The 16105-nt window shown below is 41.5% G+C and overlaps 2 protein-coding genes and 1 non-coding gene across 4 annotated transcripts; 1 reads left to right on the plus strand and 2 right to left on the minus strand.

Moving 5' to 3' along the window:
• Window positions 1-190: 190 nt before the first annotated feature.
• trnat-agu (transfer RNA threonine (anticodon AGU)) lies at window positions 191-264 on the minus strand. The gene has a single exon. It is a non-coding gene; the product is annotated as a tRNA-Thr (tRNA).
• A 3084-nt stretch (window positions 265-3348) lies between these two features.
• inha (inhibin subunit alpha) lies at window positions 3349-5539 on the plus strand. Its single transcript, XM_033982078.2, has 2 exons — window positions 3349-3671; window positions 4735-5539. Exons 1-2 carry the CDS (start codon window positions 3404-3406, stop codon window positions 5475-5477), a joined length of 1011 nt encoding a protein of 336 aa, XP_033837969.1. The 5' UTR covers window positions 3349-3403; the 3' UTR covers window positions 5478-5539.
• A 760-nt stretch (window positions 5540-6299) lies between these two features.
• LOC117382109 (gap junction gamma-1 protein-like) lies at window positions 6300-15741 on the minus strand. Of its 2 annotated transcripts, none has more exons than XM_033979152.2 (5): window positions 15359-15741; window positions 8717-8985; window positions 8423-8651; window positions 7637-8317; window positions 6300-7414 (listed from the first exon to the last, which is right to left on the minus strand). In XM_033979152.2, exons 2-5 carry the CDS (start codon window positions 8954-8956, stop codon window positions 7401-7403), a joined length of 1164 nt encoding a protein of 387 aa, XP_033835043.1. In that variant the 5' UTR covers window positions 8957-8985; window positions 15359-15741; the 3' UTR covers window positions 6300-7400. The 2 variants fall into 2 exon arrangements, with proteins under 2 accessions (XP_033835043.1, XP_055082720.1); XM_055226745.1 differs by having other exon boundaries at window positions 15221-15598.
• Between the last annotated feature and the right edge of the window lie 364 nt (window positions 15742-16105).

Consider the following 16105-nt stretch of genomic DNA (forward strand, 5'->3'; position numbering starts at 1 on the left):
ACTTAACTACGGTACTTTTCTACTTTTGCTTCGTTACATTCCACCACTGACAACTCCCCATGTGAACAAATTGTTTTTTTCTGCACATTCTGGTGATATAACAGCAATTATCTTTGTTGGTGATGAGCATACAATTGTTGTCAACTCTTATCTAAACTATTTTATTGTCTGTCTAATTGTTGCAGCAAATAGGCACTGCTGGGATTCGAACCCAGGATCTCCTGTTTACTAGACAGGCACTTTAACCAACTAAGCCACAGCGCCACATGTGCTTACCTCACACATGTCTCCGCAGCATGGAGGGGGCACACTGGGTGGGACGTGACACTGCAGGCTGGTTAGGAGACAACTCAAGGCTACTTCTTTTACAAAGTCCTGCAAAAACACAACATTTAGGCAAAACGAAAGCAAATATAGTCTTTAAATGTGTAGAATATTTCAAACAACTAGTAAGGCACTCTATAATAGATTAAAAATACATTATAGGCAGTGTCGGGGAGAAGCTGAATACATGTACTGAATGAAAAGGAGTACTACGTGTAACTTTTCTAGCAAGAGGGCCTGTCACCTGCTTGTCGCCATGAAGATGTTCTTGCTTTTGCCTAGAATGTTTTGCAGTATGGCATTAAATGTATTTATCTCCATGAAGCCAAGCCAGAGGCACCACCAGGTTCACGTCAGGTCTGTGGAGAGGCGACCCCACTCAAATTAAGAATGCATGGTTTTGAAGTCGGCTATTTAGTTAGTATTTAGTTATTCATAGTGAGAAAAAAAAATCTGATTAAATACATGCAAAAAAATTTTTTACTTTCAGAACATTCCTGCGTTGAGTTTGACCCTGGACACCGCTCCTCCCGTAGCCCCTTCACCTTTCACCTTTCACCCGTCCATCCTGACCCTCACCTCTCCACGGTCACATCCCCGCAGCTCTGGTTCTTCTCTGGTTTAGGCCTTAAGGAGCTCTATAACAGATCAAAAATACATTAAAGGCAGTGCTGTGATGTAACTGAATACATGTACCAAATAAATGCACCCTGAATACTAACTTTGAGTACCTGTATTCCAAATGAAAAAGTGCAGTTATTCTTTCATTTGGTGGTTTTCAGAACAATTACTTTCCTAAATTTAAAGCAATAGCTACGTGGTGAAAAGAAAACACAGCTCATCTCATCCTTGGGTGATTTTTCGACTCTAATTGGACATGAATGAATGCATAACAAACAGTGCAACAAAAACCGAGCTGTTTGTAATTACAGAGCCTATCAATTTTATTTTTTTATATACTGATATAATAAATCTCTGTGTAAAATTATTCAGGGTATTCAGAATACAGCACTCTGCCTGGCCCATGTAATGTGACAAAATACATTTTAATTCCGTTATTCAGTATTTTGTAACTAAATAGGCTAAATTTTTTCTAAGTTTTCTTTGCATCACCGATTATAAATAGTGATGGGCTAAACAGGGCTAGGCTTCTATTTAATGAGCTAGCTTGACACATTTTTAGCATTTTAACATAAATATGAGAAGAAATATTAATTATGAAAATAAAATTAAAGCTAAAATAGCAAATTACAGACCCCTTTTCGTACCGTGTTCAAAATAAAACGTGCAGGTTTTGGCTAACAAAGTTTCAACGTCTATTAAGCTAGCACAAGTTTCAAGGCCTATTAAGCTAGCCACGTATATCGTTGTTTTTCTGGAGGCTACTTAAAACTTACTTAATAACAAAACTGCGAAATTAAATCAAAACATGTTAACATTTTATGGCGCATTACTCTAAATTTAACTTAGCCACGTTAACATTTTTGATTTATTAAAGCAATTAACGAGACAACGTAAAGGTGAAAGGTCTCCATAACAACCAGCGGGAGAGCAGTTATTTTTACACCCGCCTGCCACGAGAGGTCACTGTTTAGTTAATACGTTTTAGGGCCATTATTGTAAATCAAATAAATTTAGAAAACAGGCTAATGTAATTTCATAAAACATGAAAAGCACGGACTATAGAGGTTTAATATAAAAATAAATAAATAAATAATAATAATAATAATAATAATAATAATAATAATAATAATAATAATAATAATAATAATAATAATAATAATAATAATAAAACATACAATAAAAACAAAAAATAAAAGAAAACAAAACAAAATAAAATAAAATAGGGATAACAGAATGGTATAGGGCCTTAGATCACTTGTCCCTGTAAGCTTCATTCAGTGATGGAAATGTACTCAATTTTGTTACTTCAGTAAAAATAGATAGTGAAGCAAAAAATATTCAAGGGGAAAAAAAAGCATCAAATAAAAAAATATCTGCTTAGGCTTACTTAAAGAATAAAAAGAAAGTATTTCAGAGATTTTGTGGTCTTATAAGGCTTTAAATATAATGATTTTGTTATGTTTCTCTTTGCTCAAACTATGAACATGCAAAAAAAAAAAACCAAAAAACCAAAAAGGCTCAGACACTGCTCTCAAATGTAGTGAAGTAAAGTACAGATACCTAAATTATATACCCAAGTACTGTAGTTTACTACTTTTACTTCATTAGATTGCACCACTGGCTACATTGACTATGAGTTGTTTTTTAAATTTTTATTAAGTACTATGTAACTACATTTAATTACCTGACTCTTTAACTCTAACCAAAACCGTAGTCTAATTACACTGTATCGAGCTGTGTTAAAGTAAGTACGCAATCCTCCCATACTGTTGGTTATGTAACTGTGTACAAGTCTATTTAATTAATTCTGAAAATAAGTACTCATGAAGTTGTTTTAATGATTTGTAAAGCATTTGAAATAAAATTCCTACTTATATTTTATTATATATATATATTTTTTTATATTAATGTTTTGTTTTGTCTTGTTTTTTACGCATATCACACACACATCTTTAACATTTTTTATATTATTGTTCATTGAATTATTGTAATCAAATCTCATGAGCTTGCACTGGGAAAAAACTAGAAGAATAAAAAAAACATGTTAAATCCGGTAGATACATGTAGCATAACATTGCACTTGTGGCACAATGTACAACTGACAAACTTTACAGAATACTGCAGCAGAGTTTCAAGGATACTCAGAACAAAACATCTGGTGTAGTGAGAAAACTCACAAGATAAGAATGTTTACAGTCAAAACACTAAACCAATTTTTTATAGTCAGTTAGCATTTTATTCGATCAATACAACCTATTTTCAAGATTTATATTTTGAACATAAAGTTTCTAGATGTTTGCTACTCACACCACAAGTTAAAATATATTAAAAGTGTGTGAATATCTCATACAAAAAACACACTTCCAAGGTCGTACCATTATCAGTTTCTTTCTAGTGGCAACAAAACCCTCTAACCCTCATCTCGAAGTGCACATTTTGAATTCCTTTGTCCGTCATGGTGCTGTGGTCGCTCGTCGCTCTCCTCTGCGTCTCCGGCAAAGGGGTGGTGGTAGAGGAAGATCAACCCAGAGACGAGGTGCTGTCCTGGGTCAAGCTCAAACTCCTGGAGGGCCTGGGGGTGGAGGAGGTGCCGCAGGTTCCGGCGTCCGACGAGGAGAGGAGGAAGCTGGGAAGAAGCGTGCTCCAGACCAGGGCAGAGAGGCTGGATTATGGAAGTGTGGAGCAACAAGATGATATGCAACTTATTCTGTTTGCAAGTTCTGGTAAGATGATATTGTGTTTTTCTAAACTAATTTGCAGAAATTGTGAGAAAGATTGAAATCAAAATGCGCGTGTTGAGGGATCTGCAACGCGAGCAGATGCATTTTAAGCTTTGTGTAACGTTTGAAATGTATTAATGAAAAGAATATTTATGTAAAAACTTGGTACATTTTGCAGTCAGTACTTTTCAATTAAGTAAAAAGTGTGTATCTGATATAAGAAAGAAGGAGAGAAATAGTAGCAGCTCTAGTAGTAGTAGGGGTAGTTGAAGTGGTAGAGTAATGGTAGTAATGAGAGATAGTAGTAGTTTTAGTAGTAGTAGAAGTAGTAAGTAGGAGGTATGTAGTAGCTCTAGTAGTAGTAATAAGTAATAGTGGTAGTAGTAGGAGGTAGGTAATAGTTCTAGTAGTAGTAGTAATAGTATTGGTGGTAGTAGTGGGAGGTAGGTAGTAGCTCTAGTAGTAGTAATAGTAGGAGGAGGAGGTAGGTAGTAGTTCTAGTAGTACTAGTAGTAGTAGGAGGTAGGTAGTAGTACGCTACAAATAGTAGTGGTGGTCTTGAACTATTTGTAATAGTAATGAATTTTCCTTTACCCTCCACATTAGTAGATTTACTTCAAAATGTAGAACTATTATTTCCATATAAACTTAAAGGAGCACTACATGTAATTTTTCTGCTAGAGGACCCTGCATCTGCCTGTCGCCATGGAGATAGTCTTGCTTCAGCCTGGAATATTTCACAATATGGCATTAAACACATCTATCTCCATGAAGCCAAGCCGGAGACACCACGAGATTCGGTTCAAGTCAGGTCAGGTCAGGTCTGTGGAGGAGCGACATGTTTTTTGCAGTTGTATTTTTGTCGCTTTGAATAGCTAAATAAATAGCCATCTATTTTAATAGATGCAAAATATTCAAACAGGCAAGAAATAACATCTCCATGGAGACAAGCAGGCACCAGAAAAGTTCCATAGTGCTTAAAGTCCACCACATTATTTTAGATGTCATAATTATTCCTAAATATATCACATATTAATTAAAATCCCAAATATTTTACTTCTTTCAGAACACTCCTGTGCCAAGTCTGACCCGGGACACCCCTCCTCCTCCTCCCCCCTCAGCCCCTTCACCTTCACCTTTCACCCGTCCATAGACCCGCACGTGTCCTCGGTCACATCCGCGCAGCTCTGGTTCTTCTCCGGATTAGACCTCCCTCTGAACTCCTCCGCGCCCTTGTCCGTGCTCACCTCCGGGCCCCAGCCTCTCCTCTCGGCCTCCCCCGCCCCCGCGCACCGCTCTCAGGACGGGTGGAGCACGTACAACTTGAACCAGGACGCGCTAAAAACAATTGGACACGGCGCGTTTTCGCTCGAGATCGACTGTCCAGAATGCATATGCAATGATGACGAAGACAAGCTGCCTTTTTTGAGTTTAAACATCAAAAACCACGTGCCAAAACGGAAATCTAGAAGTGTAGGGATGCCTTGGTCGCCGTCTGAGTTGGATTTGCTACAACGCCCCTCGCTGGAGACGCTGGGGGACTGCAGCCGTGCGCGCGTACAGATAAGTTTTGAGGAGTTGGGGTGGGATAATTGGATAGTTGACCCGAAAACGTTGGATTTCTACTACTGCCAGGGGAACTGTTCTTCTCCGGAGAGGGCCGCGGCGCGTCTGGGTATGGTCCAGTGCTGCGCGCCGGTGCCGGGGAGGATGAGGTCCGTGCGCATCACCACCACGTCAGACGGAGGCTATTCTTTCAAGTACGAGACCCTGCCTAATATTATACCAGAGGAGTGTGCGTGCATATGAAAGCGTTACAATGAATAGAGGAGAGTTTGTAGATGATTACACAAATATTAAACTATAGAAAATGTAATATGCGTAAAGGGAATGTTTTTGTTGCTGTACAAAAAAATAAAGCGTTTTTTTCCCCTCCGGAGTAATGGTTGTGTCAGTATTTTATTTTATTATTTATATATTATTTTATTACTCTAAATAATGTATACTGCAAATATACATGAAAAAAATATAGATTTTTTTTTTAAGCCATTTCATTTATTCTATAGGTTGCATGCCATGGATATATAAAGTACAACCACTGGTATTTAAAGCAACACCCTGCAATTTTCTGGAGGTGGCACATAGGCCTGCACCTCTGCAAAAGTGTTTGGTCAATACTATTCAATTAATTAAAGAGGTGGGTAGTTTTAGTAATAGGAAGAAGTAGTATACAAGCAGGAGGCCCTCCACCAGGCCAAGTAACAGGTTTGTGGCGATGCAAGCTCTCACAAGGGACGTTTTTTGGGATAAATACATCCAGAATTGAGGAAAAACATGTTTTCTTAAATGTCTTGGCTAAAATGTTTAGTGTTTGTAGCTAAAAAGACGGTTTTATTTCCAAATTGGCTGTTCAGAACTAAATTGGTGTAATGTTCATGTTAGGCCTCTAGATGGCCTTACAAACCCAATTTTAAAAGTTGGTCTTTTTACATAGAAACTTTTGAAATAGGGATTTGGAACAGAGAATACACAGTATTATTATAGTACTCATTCACATCCATCAGTCATTTACGTTAGTTAACTTACTTTCCTATCGACAACTGAAGAACCAAGCGGTAAGTTCCAGAGATGTTATCATGTTCAAATATATTTATTAACTCTGAAGAAAAATAATCTCTACAGTTACAAAAACTACAAAATTTGCCATAGAAAACAGATCAAGAGTCAAAACGCGACGTCGTACCTTACACTAAGTAAAAAAAAAAACAAAGTGGAATGAGATGATTACATAACTACAGCATGGTACAGCTCCGTGGCATCAGCGAGTCCCCGACAAGTGCCCGACTTTGACACACTGGCACCAGGCTGTGTGCTCCTCTGTCCTCCCCCGTCTCCTCCATGCGCTGGAAAATATGGCTCACCCCGAAATGTCCGCTCAAGTGGGAGGAATTCTGACAGTTGCACAGAAGACCGATGTTTACAGCTGGTTCAACTAAAAGGCAAAATCATTTCCTCATATGAAATGGCACAACATGGGAAATGGAAACTGCTCACGTGAATATTAACAAAAAGGAATTCCTTCGGCAGATCTAGGAGCATCTACACATTTGGTCCATGACGGTAAAGTAAAACAAAATAATAAATCAGGCATTAAACATTATTGTACTAAAACAGAAACAAATCTTGGAAATTTCTTGGAACATTTCCGGTCGATATAAAGAATTCAAGCATTTCCCAGGTAAACATTTTTTTGGCCGATTGGATACAGGCTTCAAAATCTATCAAAGATTTTTGTTTCTTTTTTGACAAGTGGATTTTAAATTAAGAAAAAAAAATCTAACACAAAAGCCGCCGTAAAAATGCGTCTGCTTGCTTCTCCACAAAGAGGGCAGTGTCACAGAGGAAACATGGTGGGTAATCCTGATGGGTCCTGGAGAAACACGAGTACTGAGTGGACAAAGAAGGTCTGGAGCGTCTGCAAGCACAGACTGGAGATGTGGCAGGCTTTCAAGTCTGGAGATGATCTGTGGGCCTGCTCATGGCCCTGGAATACTGAAAGGCACGTTCCTCCTCACATACAAACACACACATATATGCACACTTGCACACTGCTTTCACACACTTTGGTCTCCAGTCTCAGTGGTCTGACTGCATTCCCATATGTGCTTCCTGTGCCGCGCTGAGCCGTGGAGAGGGCCGGGCGAGCGGACGACACACAAGCAGGAAGCACGCTCAGGCATGGATTCCTGAAAAAAGACAAAAAATAAATCGAGTCAACACTGGAAACTCCACACTTTAATAGCTAAGGGCAGAGTCAAAATGAGGGCTAATGTGTTTACAAATGTACCCTGAACAAGAGCAGAGTGATTTAGGCGCCACTACTGGGCACATTATACACAGTGTGATGTTAAATGTAAACTATGTCAAATATGTTGTCATGAGCTTGTGTTGATACTCAGGGCACATACCTTTCCCGCTGGTCTCCCCGTGCTTCTCTTGGGCAAAGTTGAGCCTGTTTTGCTCAGCTGCGGTCTGAGCGGCCGTGTTGACCTCCGGGCTGCTGCTCCGGGACGGGCTGCCCTCGTCCACCTGGTAGGCCAGGTCCAGGTGTTGCTGGGCCAGCTTCAGGTGCCTCCTGAGGCGCTCCAGCTCAGAGGAGGAGGGGCCCTCGTCCCCGAAGCTCTCCCGCCCAGAGTCGCCCATAGGAGAGTCTCTAAGCTGTCTCTTGAGCTTCTCCTTCTTCATGGTGGCATTGTAGCCAGGCGGGGCAGTGGGTATGGCTGGCCCGGACAGGGGAGGTCGGGGGCGAGGGTTATGAGCCGCGCGACGGCGGAAAGAATCTCTAATGCCCCCAATGCCCAGGTGAAGGATCTCCAGCACAGTGAGCAGCAGACACAGGAAGGACACCACGTACATGATGAGCAGGAAGATGGTTTTCTCCGTGGGGCGAGACACAAAGCAGTCCACCGTGTGTGGGCAGGGCGAGCGCGTGCACACATAGGATGGGATGACTTCAAAGCCATAAAGGACATACTGTCCAAACAGGAAGGCCACCTCGAAGGCAGAGCGCCACAGCAGCTGGCACACGTACACCTTCATGAGACCATCACGCAGGATCCGCCGCCGCCCGTCGTGCTTCTTCTCAGAGCCTGAGGGGGGCAGCACACACTCAATACGGGAATCTTATACAATGTCCTTCAGACAAGACTCCAGGTCTCATAATACAGCATTAGATTACAGTAGAATGTCCTGACCTTTGTCGGGCTTCTCTGGCTTCTCGGGCTCGATCTCCTCGGCGATCATAGGATCCTCCTCTCCGTTGTCCTCAGCCTCCTCGTAGTCCCTCACAGCTCCACGGCTCACAATGGGCATGCGTTTGCTCTTGCGGTTGCGGACCACCCTGTACTCGCTGTCATCCATGCGAGCGATCTTGTGCATGGCAAAGCCCAGGTACATGATGGTGGGAGTGGTGATCATGATGACCTGTACACACAAATCTGGTCAGCCCCTGAAGGTTATACCATTAAGTGCACGTGACTGCAGCTCACCTGAAAGATCCAGAATCGCACATGTGATAGTGGGGCGAAGGCGTCGTAACACACATTTTCGCATCCAGGCTGTTGCGTGTTACACACAAATTTGCTCTGCTCATCGTAGTAGATGGTCTCTCCGCCCACTGCCGTCAGCACGATGCGGAAGACGATGAGCACCGTGAGCCAGATCTTCCCCACAAATGTCGAGTGGTTGGAGATCTCGTCCAGTAACCGCGTCAGGAAGCTCCAACTCATGATGCCCACGTACCAGGGGAGCTAGTGCTCTGGAAAAGACAACAGTGTTGGGACTCACATATGGATATTTCATCAACTGCATATTAGACTCTAGTCATGTCACAAATTACAAAGTCCAAACTAGTCCTCATTGTTCAAGTCCAAGTCACTAAGAACTAGTCTTAGTCAAGTCCTCAGATCTCTCAGTGCAAGTTCATATCAACACATCATCATGTTTATAAGCATTTATACAGTCACATCCCCCAAACTCAAGCCTGAGTCTCCATGGAGCCAGCCAAATCATAAGTGAGTATGATGCCTAATGACTGTCAAGGCTGTAAAAAAAAAAAAAAGGGCAGAATAAAAACTTACTATTGCTCACCCCTACGACAGTCACAGAAACCACTTCATTTGGAATCACTAATGTTTACACTGCATCAAGTACAACAGTAATGGAAAACGTATATCACTCTGCTCTGTTTGTTCAACACATCATCCTTCTCCTCATTACTTCAACACAACAGTTCAGTGACAATGTGCCCGTACAAACACTGGGACGAGTGCAGCCTCCAGTCCTTTTTTGGTCTATCTCCAGTGCGTGTCCCTCACATCTGCCCCTCACCTCCAACCCACGATCAAACGATGTGCCATGGAACAGAGCCGCAGTGTGGAGGGGGGAAGAATGCACCAGCACATGGGCGATAATCAGAGCCAGACCAGGTAGAGTAGGTAGAGCCACCTGGACCCCTCTGCAGCATCGCAGTCTACCCAGGATTCCACCCAGGCACCAGCCCGCGCCAATTATTCGCTACAGCGCTGAGAGAAGATTAGCTCTGATTTCCTGTAGCGCTACCAGCCCTCAGCCCATAAATGATGTCAAACTCCAGAGCTGGCACAATGAGGCTATTGTTTGGACAACCAGACGGATTTGTTCAAAGCACATTTTTTGGACTCAATTTGGACTTCAAATTAAATAAAAGCACTTGAAATGTAGCACCAACAAAGCCACAACCAAGAATAAAGGCTGTTCAATATGGGAACTTTTTCCTTCACATTTTTGGATCTTAAAAGAGATCGACCAATGTTTTTTCATGGTCAATGCCAATACAGAGACCCGGAGAACCCAAACGCTGATAAGCTGTTGACAATATTTTTCCATAACACTGTTTAGTACAATCTGGAGAAGAGAACAGTGTAGTTTCAAAGAAGTGTGCTGCATGAAAGTGTTCAAATAATTGTATGCAGTTGATCAGCCCAAACCAAATACTGGCCTCTGCTTTAGATTTAAGGCAGACAGCAGATGCATTAAAAAGTACAAATATCAGCTTGATGTATTGGACAACTGATACATCGGTCCCTCTAATCATGCAATATATGAAACAGAAGTATAGACCACTTACTGTCATTTTAGCATTTTGTCATCCATGTTCATGTAAATTAGACAAGTGGCTTTGCTCGAGGTTTCGGGGGACATTCAAAACATTTTTAAATTACCGGTACACCAATTTAGTAGTTGATCGATACAACTACTACGATCAAATGCATCAACTACAGAATCTAAAATGTGATTTAAATCTGAAATTGTAGGCATATTGGTTGGGACATGTCAAAGTTTCAAGATTATGAACTCTATAGATTTAAGAAATATACTTGCGACCAATGCTCCCTGAAACTGGTCAACAAAATCAAAGCGATTTAAATAATTTGTCACTACAAAACACATGGGTGACAGCAAGATGGATGGACCTTTAACTTGTAATTTAGTTCAATAACCTCCTCCTCCTTCTGTCCAGTGTCACCAACAAAAGCCATTCATTAAAGCCACTACTCAAATCTCATTGTCCCAACTACAGCCCACTAGAATACCTCTGTAAAACTACAAGTACCACCATTACCACTTCTACCAAATGTTTCTCTCAAAAAGCTAAACTACTTTGGGAGCAAACTGATCGTAATGAAAGGTTTGGTGGTCCACGTTCAATCCCAATGGCTCCCAGATAGCTGGCCGTAATTACTAGACCGTTGACTGGCTAAAGACATGCTAGCATCCACCCTGAAGGTTTGAGTTTAGCAAAGCATGATTCACAATGCATTCACTTCTGACCACTGTTACTCATCTTAAAAAAAGTCTTCTCTAAAACGTGACTAAAATTGCCCACTGCGCAAAGGAAAAAATGGCAAAATGTGTCTGTTGTACGTTGAATTTGAGAGGGAGGTTGCCAGAGCTCTGAAGCATCTTTCCATGGAGTACATAAAAAGTGTTTACAGTGCGTTTAATGGGTTCTATTGGACCACAGCAAAAACACCAGACTTAAAGGGGACATATCAGGCTTTGGTGTGGCTTTTTTAAATGAATACTGACACTCTTGAACTGGTATTATGTGTTTTATAACTTAAGACAGTGTTTCTCAATGGAAATGTGGAAAACCAAATGTGCCTTTTTCAGCTGTTTGTAAAAAATGTGTTGATTAGAGTCTGACGCCCTCTGTTGGCAATACACAGGATAGCCCAATAAAAGTAATAGTCTTTGAAAATGCACTGAAGCACTTCATAAAGAATAGAAAAAGAAAAACAGCAAGACAACTTTAAACTGGATATTAAAAAGGTGCACGGTGTAACTTTTCTGGATGAGGCTATGCCATCTGCTTGGAGTTGCTCGGACTGTTCCACACATGGCATTAAACTTTACAACTCTATGAAAACAAGGTATTTTTGAACAATTACTAAAAACAATGCTAGATAGATTAATTCAATGCCATACTGCGGGACATTCCAGTCAAAGCAGTAACATTTGCACAGCGACAAGGAGGCTGAATCTCCAAAGAGAAAACTTACATAGTGCCCCTTTAAGAATGACTAAAAGGTCAACACAAAATTTAAAATGCATCTTTAAAAATCCCACCCAATATGGCTGCCTCAAGAAGAAGAACCAGACAAACTGTTGGAGCGAGGTGGTGACATCTGGTTCTTGCCCATACTATGAAATTACAAGCCTCACCTATAAAGGTCTATAAATGGAGGTGAATTCTGTGTCCTCAGGCTAACGTCTTAGCCAGGCACTTAAAGCATGATTCCTCAGAGACGTTGCCAGGTTTGCTTGCTTTCCTCCCACAAAACTGAACAAGAAAATAAATAAAATCGCAGTCAATGGTGCTTTGAGGACACGACCCAACACACGCCAACTCAAAAGCATCCATTTAAAACATCAGGCCAGTGGTTATTAGCATTAGCAGCCCTCTATGAGCTAATCGTAATACCGCAACGCTAAGCTGAGTTGGCACAGCGTGGACTTAAAGCCTTTAAGGAGACTTCTTATCAAAACTTGTGTAGAAAGTAATACTTAACGCACTTGACCTTGGCTGTACAAATGTTAAACTTGTATCAAAGCCGTGCAGAACAAAAGTTTCGCTGTGTCCAATTTAAGTGTCAAATTGGGCATGAGCTGTGTTCTTGTTTGTTTGATAACTTTTGTCTTGGCCGAGTATTGTCGAAAACCGATTGTAATTCAAGAGGATGGCTGCGTGCCACTGGTGAGTTGGGGTGAGGAGAATTGGAGCAGTTTACTAGGGCATAAAGTGAGGTGCTCGGAGGTAAGGAAGTAGGAGGTAAGCTGGGGTGAGTGGTTATCCTCGGGTTCTTTGAGGTTGTCGAGGGTTACCGTAGACTTAACACGGACCTTTAACAAAGTAGAACAAAAGGGTGGTTGTTAGAGCTGCTTTGAACAGCTAAGTAGCATCCTGGTTTTAAAAGACGCATTGTGATACATGCAGGTGGATAAAACTAGAATTACAGCTTAGAGTTGATGAACAATGATAAACTTACATCCAGCAAAGTAAGGATTTAAAAAGAAAAATTTAAACACTGATTTGCAGAGAAACTCAACTTTTTAGAAATCCAAAAATTTGCAAGTTGGCCCAACAGTATATTTAAAGAGTCTTACGATTTCTTCTGAACACGTCAGATTTTCTGTAACGTCTACGTTTATGGAAAATGTGAACATTCTAAAGAGTATCGGGAGTGAATGAAAAGCATAGATGAAGTTAGCTTCAAAGTTGGTTAGCTGCGTATTGAGGCAAAAGTGAGTTTAAAAAGTATAGTGAAGGTGTATGCACTACCACCTAATGACATCACATAGTGGAGCCAAGTGTTTTGAGCACTGGAGAAGCACAAAGCCCAAATACGCCAAAGAATAACTTAATAATTACCGGTAATGAGAGCTCAAGTAGTGTCACAATACAAAAATTTCAAACTATTTGGATACCAAGGAGCAGACTCGATAATAGATTCTGATAAGATTTTTTAAAAATATACATTTTTTAGACAGTAGAATGTAATTTTCAACAAATACTACTTTTTCTATTCCCATGTGGCCTTATATCTGTGTAATCCCTCAGTCGTCCAGGTAGGTTCCATAGTGGTCCATGTGTGTATACTAGTCTGTGTGTCTTATACTTGTTCTGATACAGCTCAAGCTCATTCTAAATGGTAAAGTTCATTTCTGTCCCGTTGATGTCACTTTTTAGTATCGATACTTGTTCAAACGAGTATCTCATTTTGCTTAGTATCTGATTTTCGATACTTGTGAGAACACTAAACTCAAGGTAGAATTTGATCAGAAGAAAAAAAAAAACATGGTTAAATGCTCCAAATAGCAAAGCACAAGTATGAAGAAAACCATAATCATTTCTGCTTTTGAACTCCCTGACCCACTAGTAGGAACATGCCTGTAAGCCACTTTTGGTTGTTGGCCCACCACTTTACAACGTCAGCTGTAAAGTAGAATGGCAGAGCGTGTAGCTCCAGTACGCACATTCTCAACTGCAGCACATAAAGATAAAATAACTTTCAAATTTCATTGCAAATTCTGCTTACTAAAACTTTTGTGAAAAAAACACTCCAAGAAAGTAGGATAAAAATGCAAAAAGTGACCTTCCTACCAAACCTGTTTTTCAGAGAACTTTGATTTTTTTTGCAATTCAGTGATGACTAAAATGCTTACATGTCACAACAAGAGTGGAACTGAAAAAAGTAAAAAGGTCAAACTCAATCATCATATTCCCAAATTTGTCAAAAAAAAGTTACGAAATGTGCCACATTTTTCTATTCAAAAAGAGGAAATAGTTTTTGAACTGTGATAGCACACAACCTTTGCCTTCAATGAGAAAGCCATATGACAAGACTTCCCTTTAAGCTCCAAGTAGAAACAGCTGTTCTGCACCATCTTGACCACCTCGCAATGGAACGTTCCTCCAAAATTGTAACCAAAAACAACCCTAAAATCGCACAGGCACAAATTCTGATGCAATAGTGTGACAAGTTCTTCCCTGCTGGTCCTACCTCACTCCAATAATCCAACTACGGTCTCCCGGTGGCAGCCTGGACAACTTCTAAACAGTAGCCTATTTGCTCACTGCTCAAACTGATTTACGGGCTTCTTGCTTGAGGAGTTACCCAGCTTCTCGCCGTCGTATAGCGCCTGGCTGGATGGGGGGGTGGGGGGGTTGGAGAATTCATGGGGTATTGGGACAAAGCTAAGGCAGAGGAAGCAGAACATTCCTGGCTAACTGAAAGCAGAGGAGAGCAAAATTTTAGGGTTCAGGGAGCAGACAGAGGGCACATGAACACACCACGCAGTCTGAGATGCAGTCAATAGGCTGGACCCATTGGGCGAAACGTCAATCAACAGAATTCCAATGAAAATGTGTACAATAAACAGGAATGCGGAATGGTTTAAATGGCTAACCGGACAACAATGAGGACAAGTGAGTACATTAGAACACTATGGGAAGTACTAGAGGCTGTTTGACCCAAAATTTGAGAAAGATTTTGAATAAAACTTAAGGCACAGGTTTAATAATGTAATATCCTCCTATGGAAAAACAAAAAGTGCCCAAGAAGCCTAAAGAAGATTATTACAGCTAATGGACCAAATACTCAATATCCAATGGACACTTTTTGCATAGTTAGACTGTATTGTTTTGGAAATTGTGGCATAGCTGGAAGAAAAATGATAGCTGCCAAAGTTTTTAGTGGTAAACAGAAAACGAATCCAGCTAAAGACAGAGTTTAGGAGCCACAGACACAGAAACAGACACGACGCTGGTTGAGGAGGAGGAAAAAAAAAAAGTTTCAGAAGCCGCTTCATAAAGTCGTTCATTAAAAACAAAAGGAAATAGTGCGGTGATACTGTGTGCCGAGACAACTTGTTCGGCACGCCAATAAAACACGTCAAAAAACACCAAGGAAAAAAACGGAGTCGAACCAACGACAAGGGGGGAAACTCACCACCGTTTGGGGCATAAGTTACTCCAGAAAAATGGCCACGTTTGCAACGGCTTACAACTTTACAAAACTTTCAAAAAAAAACAACCGCTAGATAAAAGTTCACAAGCGGCAGCAGCGCGCTCCACTTGCGACACCAACCTCGTGCGCTGGGTCCCTCCACCAATCCGTCCGCTCCGTTCGTCCTCGCGCTTTTAATTAATTGGCCCACAGGTTTTCCTAATTAGCGCGCGCGGGGCTTGGACGTGGCTGTCATTCGGCGTCTCCTTCCGCGGCGGGCAGTACGGGAGCAGTGGAGCACATCCCGAGCCGGCGTGACCCCATAAGCCGAGCGAAAGGGGGTTTCAATTGTGTGTATGTGACTTTACTCCCAGCAGCTCTAACCACACGTCTTCTCCTGGTCTTCTCTCCAAGTCTCCGTCGCCTGTTCCTCCGCCTCCTCTTCCCCCCTTTCTTTCTGCACCACCTCCACGTCCATTCAGGACTCTCGGAGGTGGAGGCCCCTCTTGAAACCCGAGCTCCGCCAAGCCCCGCCAAGCCCCGCCGTGGAGTGACTACCGTAGCGCGCGCTCACCACAAAAAGCAGCTATGGGAATATACGTTTTATTGTGCTGTATGATGCAAGACTTGGGTCTGACACGGCTAAACCTACACCTAAACCTACTCCCAGCAAGCTTTTGAGAGCAATGTTTCAACAAGTGTGTGTGAAAAACTACTTTCCCCCTATACATATATGAAAAAAACAGTGTCGCCTATATCTTAGCGTATTATTAAAGCTATATGGGGAATCATAGAGGCAGACGCTGCGTCATTTAGCCCAGTTTAAAACAGCCAGCCCTGCGCCCACAATACCACTTTTTCCAGCAGGCCTATACACAGAAATGTCAC

This window comes from Periophthalmus magnuspinnatus, chromosome 2 (assembly GCF_009829125.3).
Source record: "Periophthalmus magnuspinnatus isolate fPerMag1 chromosome 2, fPerMag1.2.pri, whole genome shotgun sequence".
Lineage (NCBI taxonomy): Eukaryota > Metazoa > Chordata > Actinopteri > Gobiiformes > Gobiidae > Periophthalmus > Periophthalmus magnuspinnatus.

What these genes read in the sequence shown, in the direction of transcription:
- inha (XM_033982078.2), top strand. Translation starts at nt 3,404, where the DNA reads ATGGTGCTGTGGTCGCTCGTCGCTCTCCTCTGCGTCTCCGGCAAAGGG. An exon ending in TATTCTGTTTGCAAGTTCTG is followed by an intron (nt 3,672 to 4,734) that starts GTAAGATGATAT and finishes TACTTCTTTCAG; the next exon opens with AACACTCCTGTGCCAAGTCT.
- LOC117382109 (XM_033979152.2), bottom strand. Translation starts at nt 8,956, where the DNA reads ATGAGTTGGAGCTTCCTGACGCGGTTACTGGACGAGATCTCCAACCAC. An exon ending in TGCGATTCTGGATCTTTCAG is followed by an intron (nt 8,652 to 8,716) that starts GTGAGCTGCAGT and finishes TTGTGTGTACAG; the next exon opens with GTCATCATGATCACCACTCC. An exon ending in GCCAGAGAAGCCCGACAAAG is followed by an intron (nt 8,318 to 8,422) that starts GTCAGGACATTC and finishes TGCCCCCCTCAG; the next exon opens with GCTCTGAGAAGAAGCACGAC.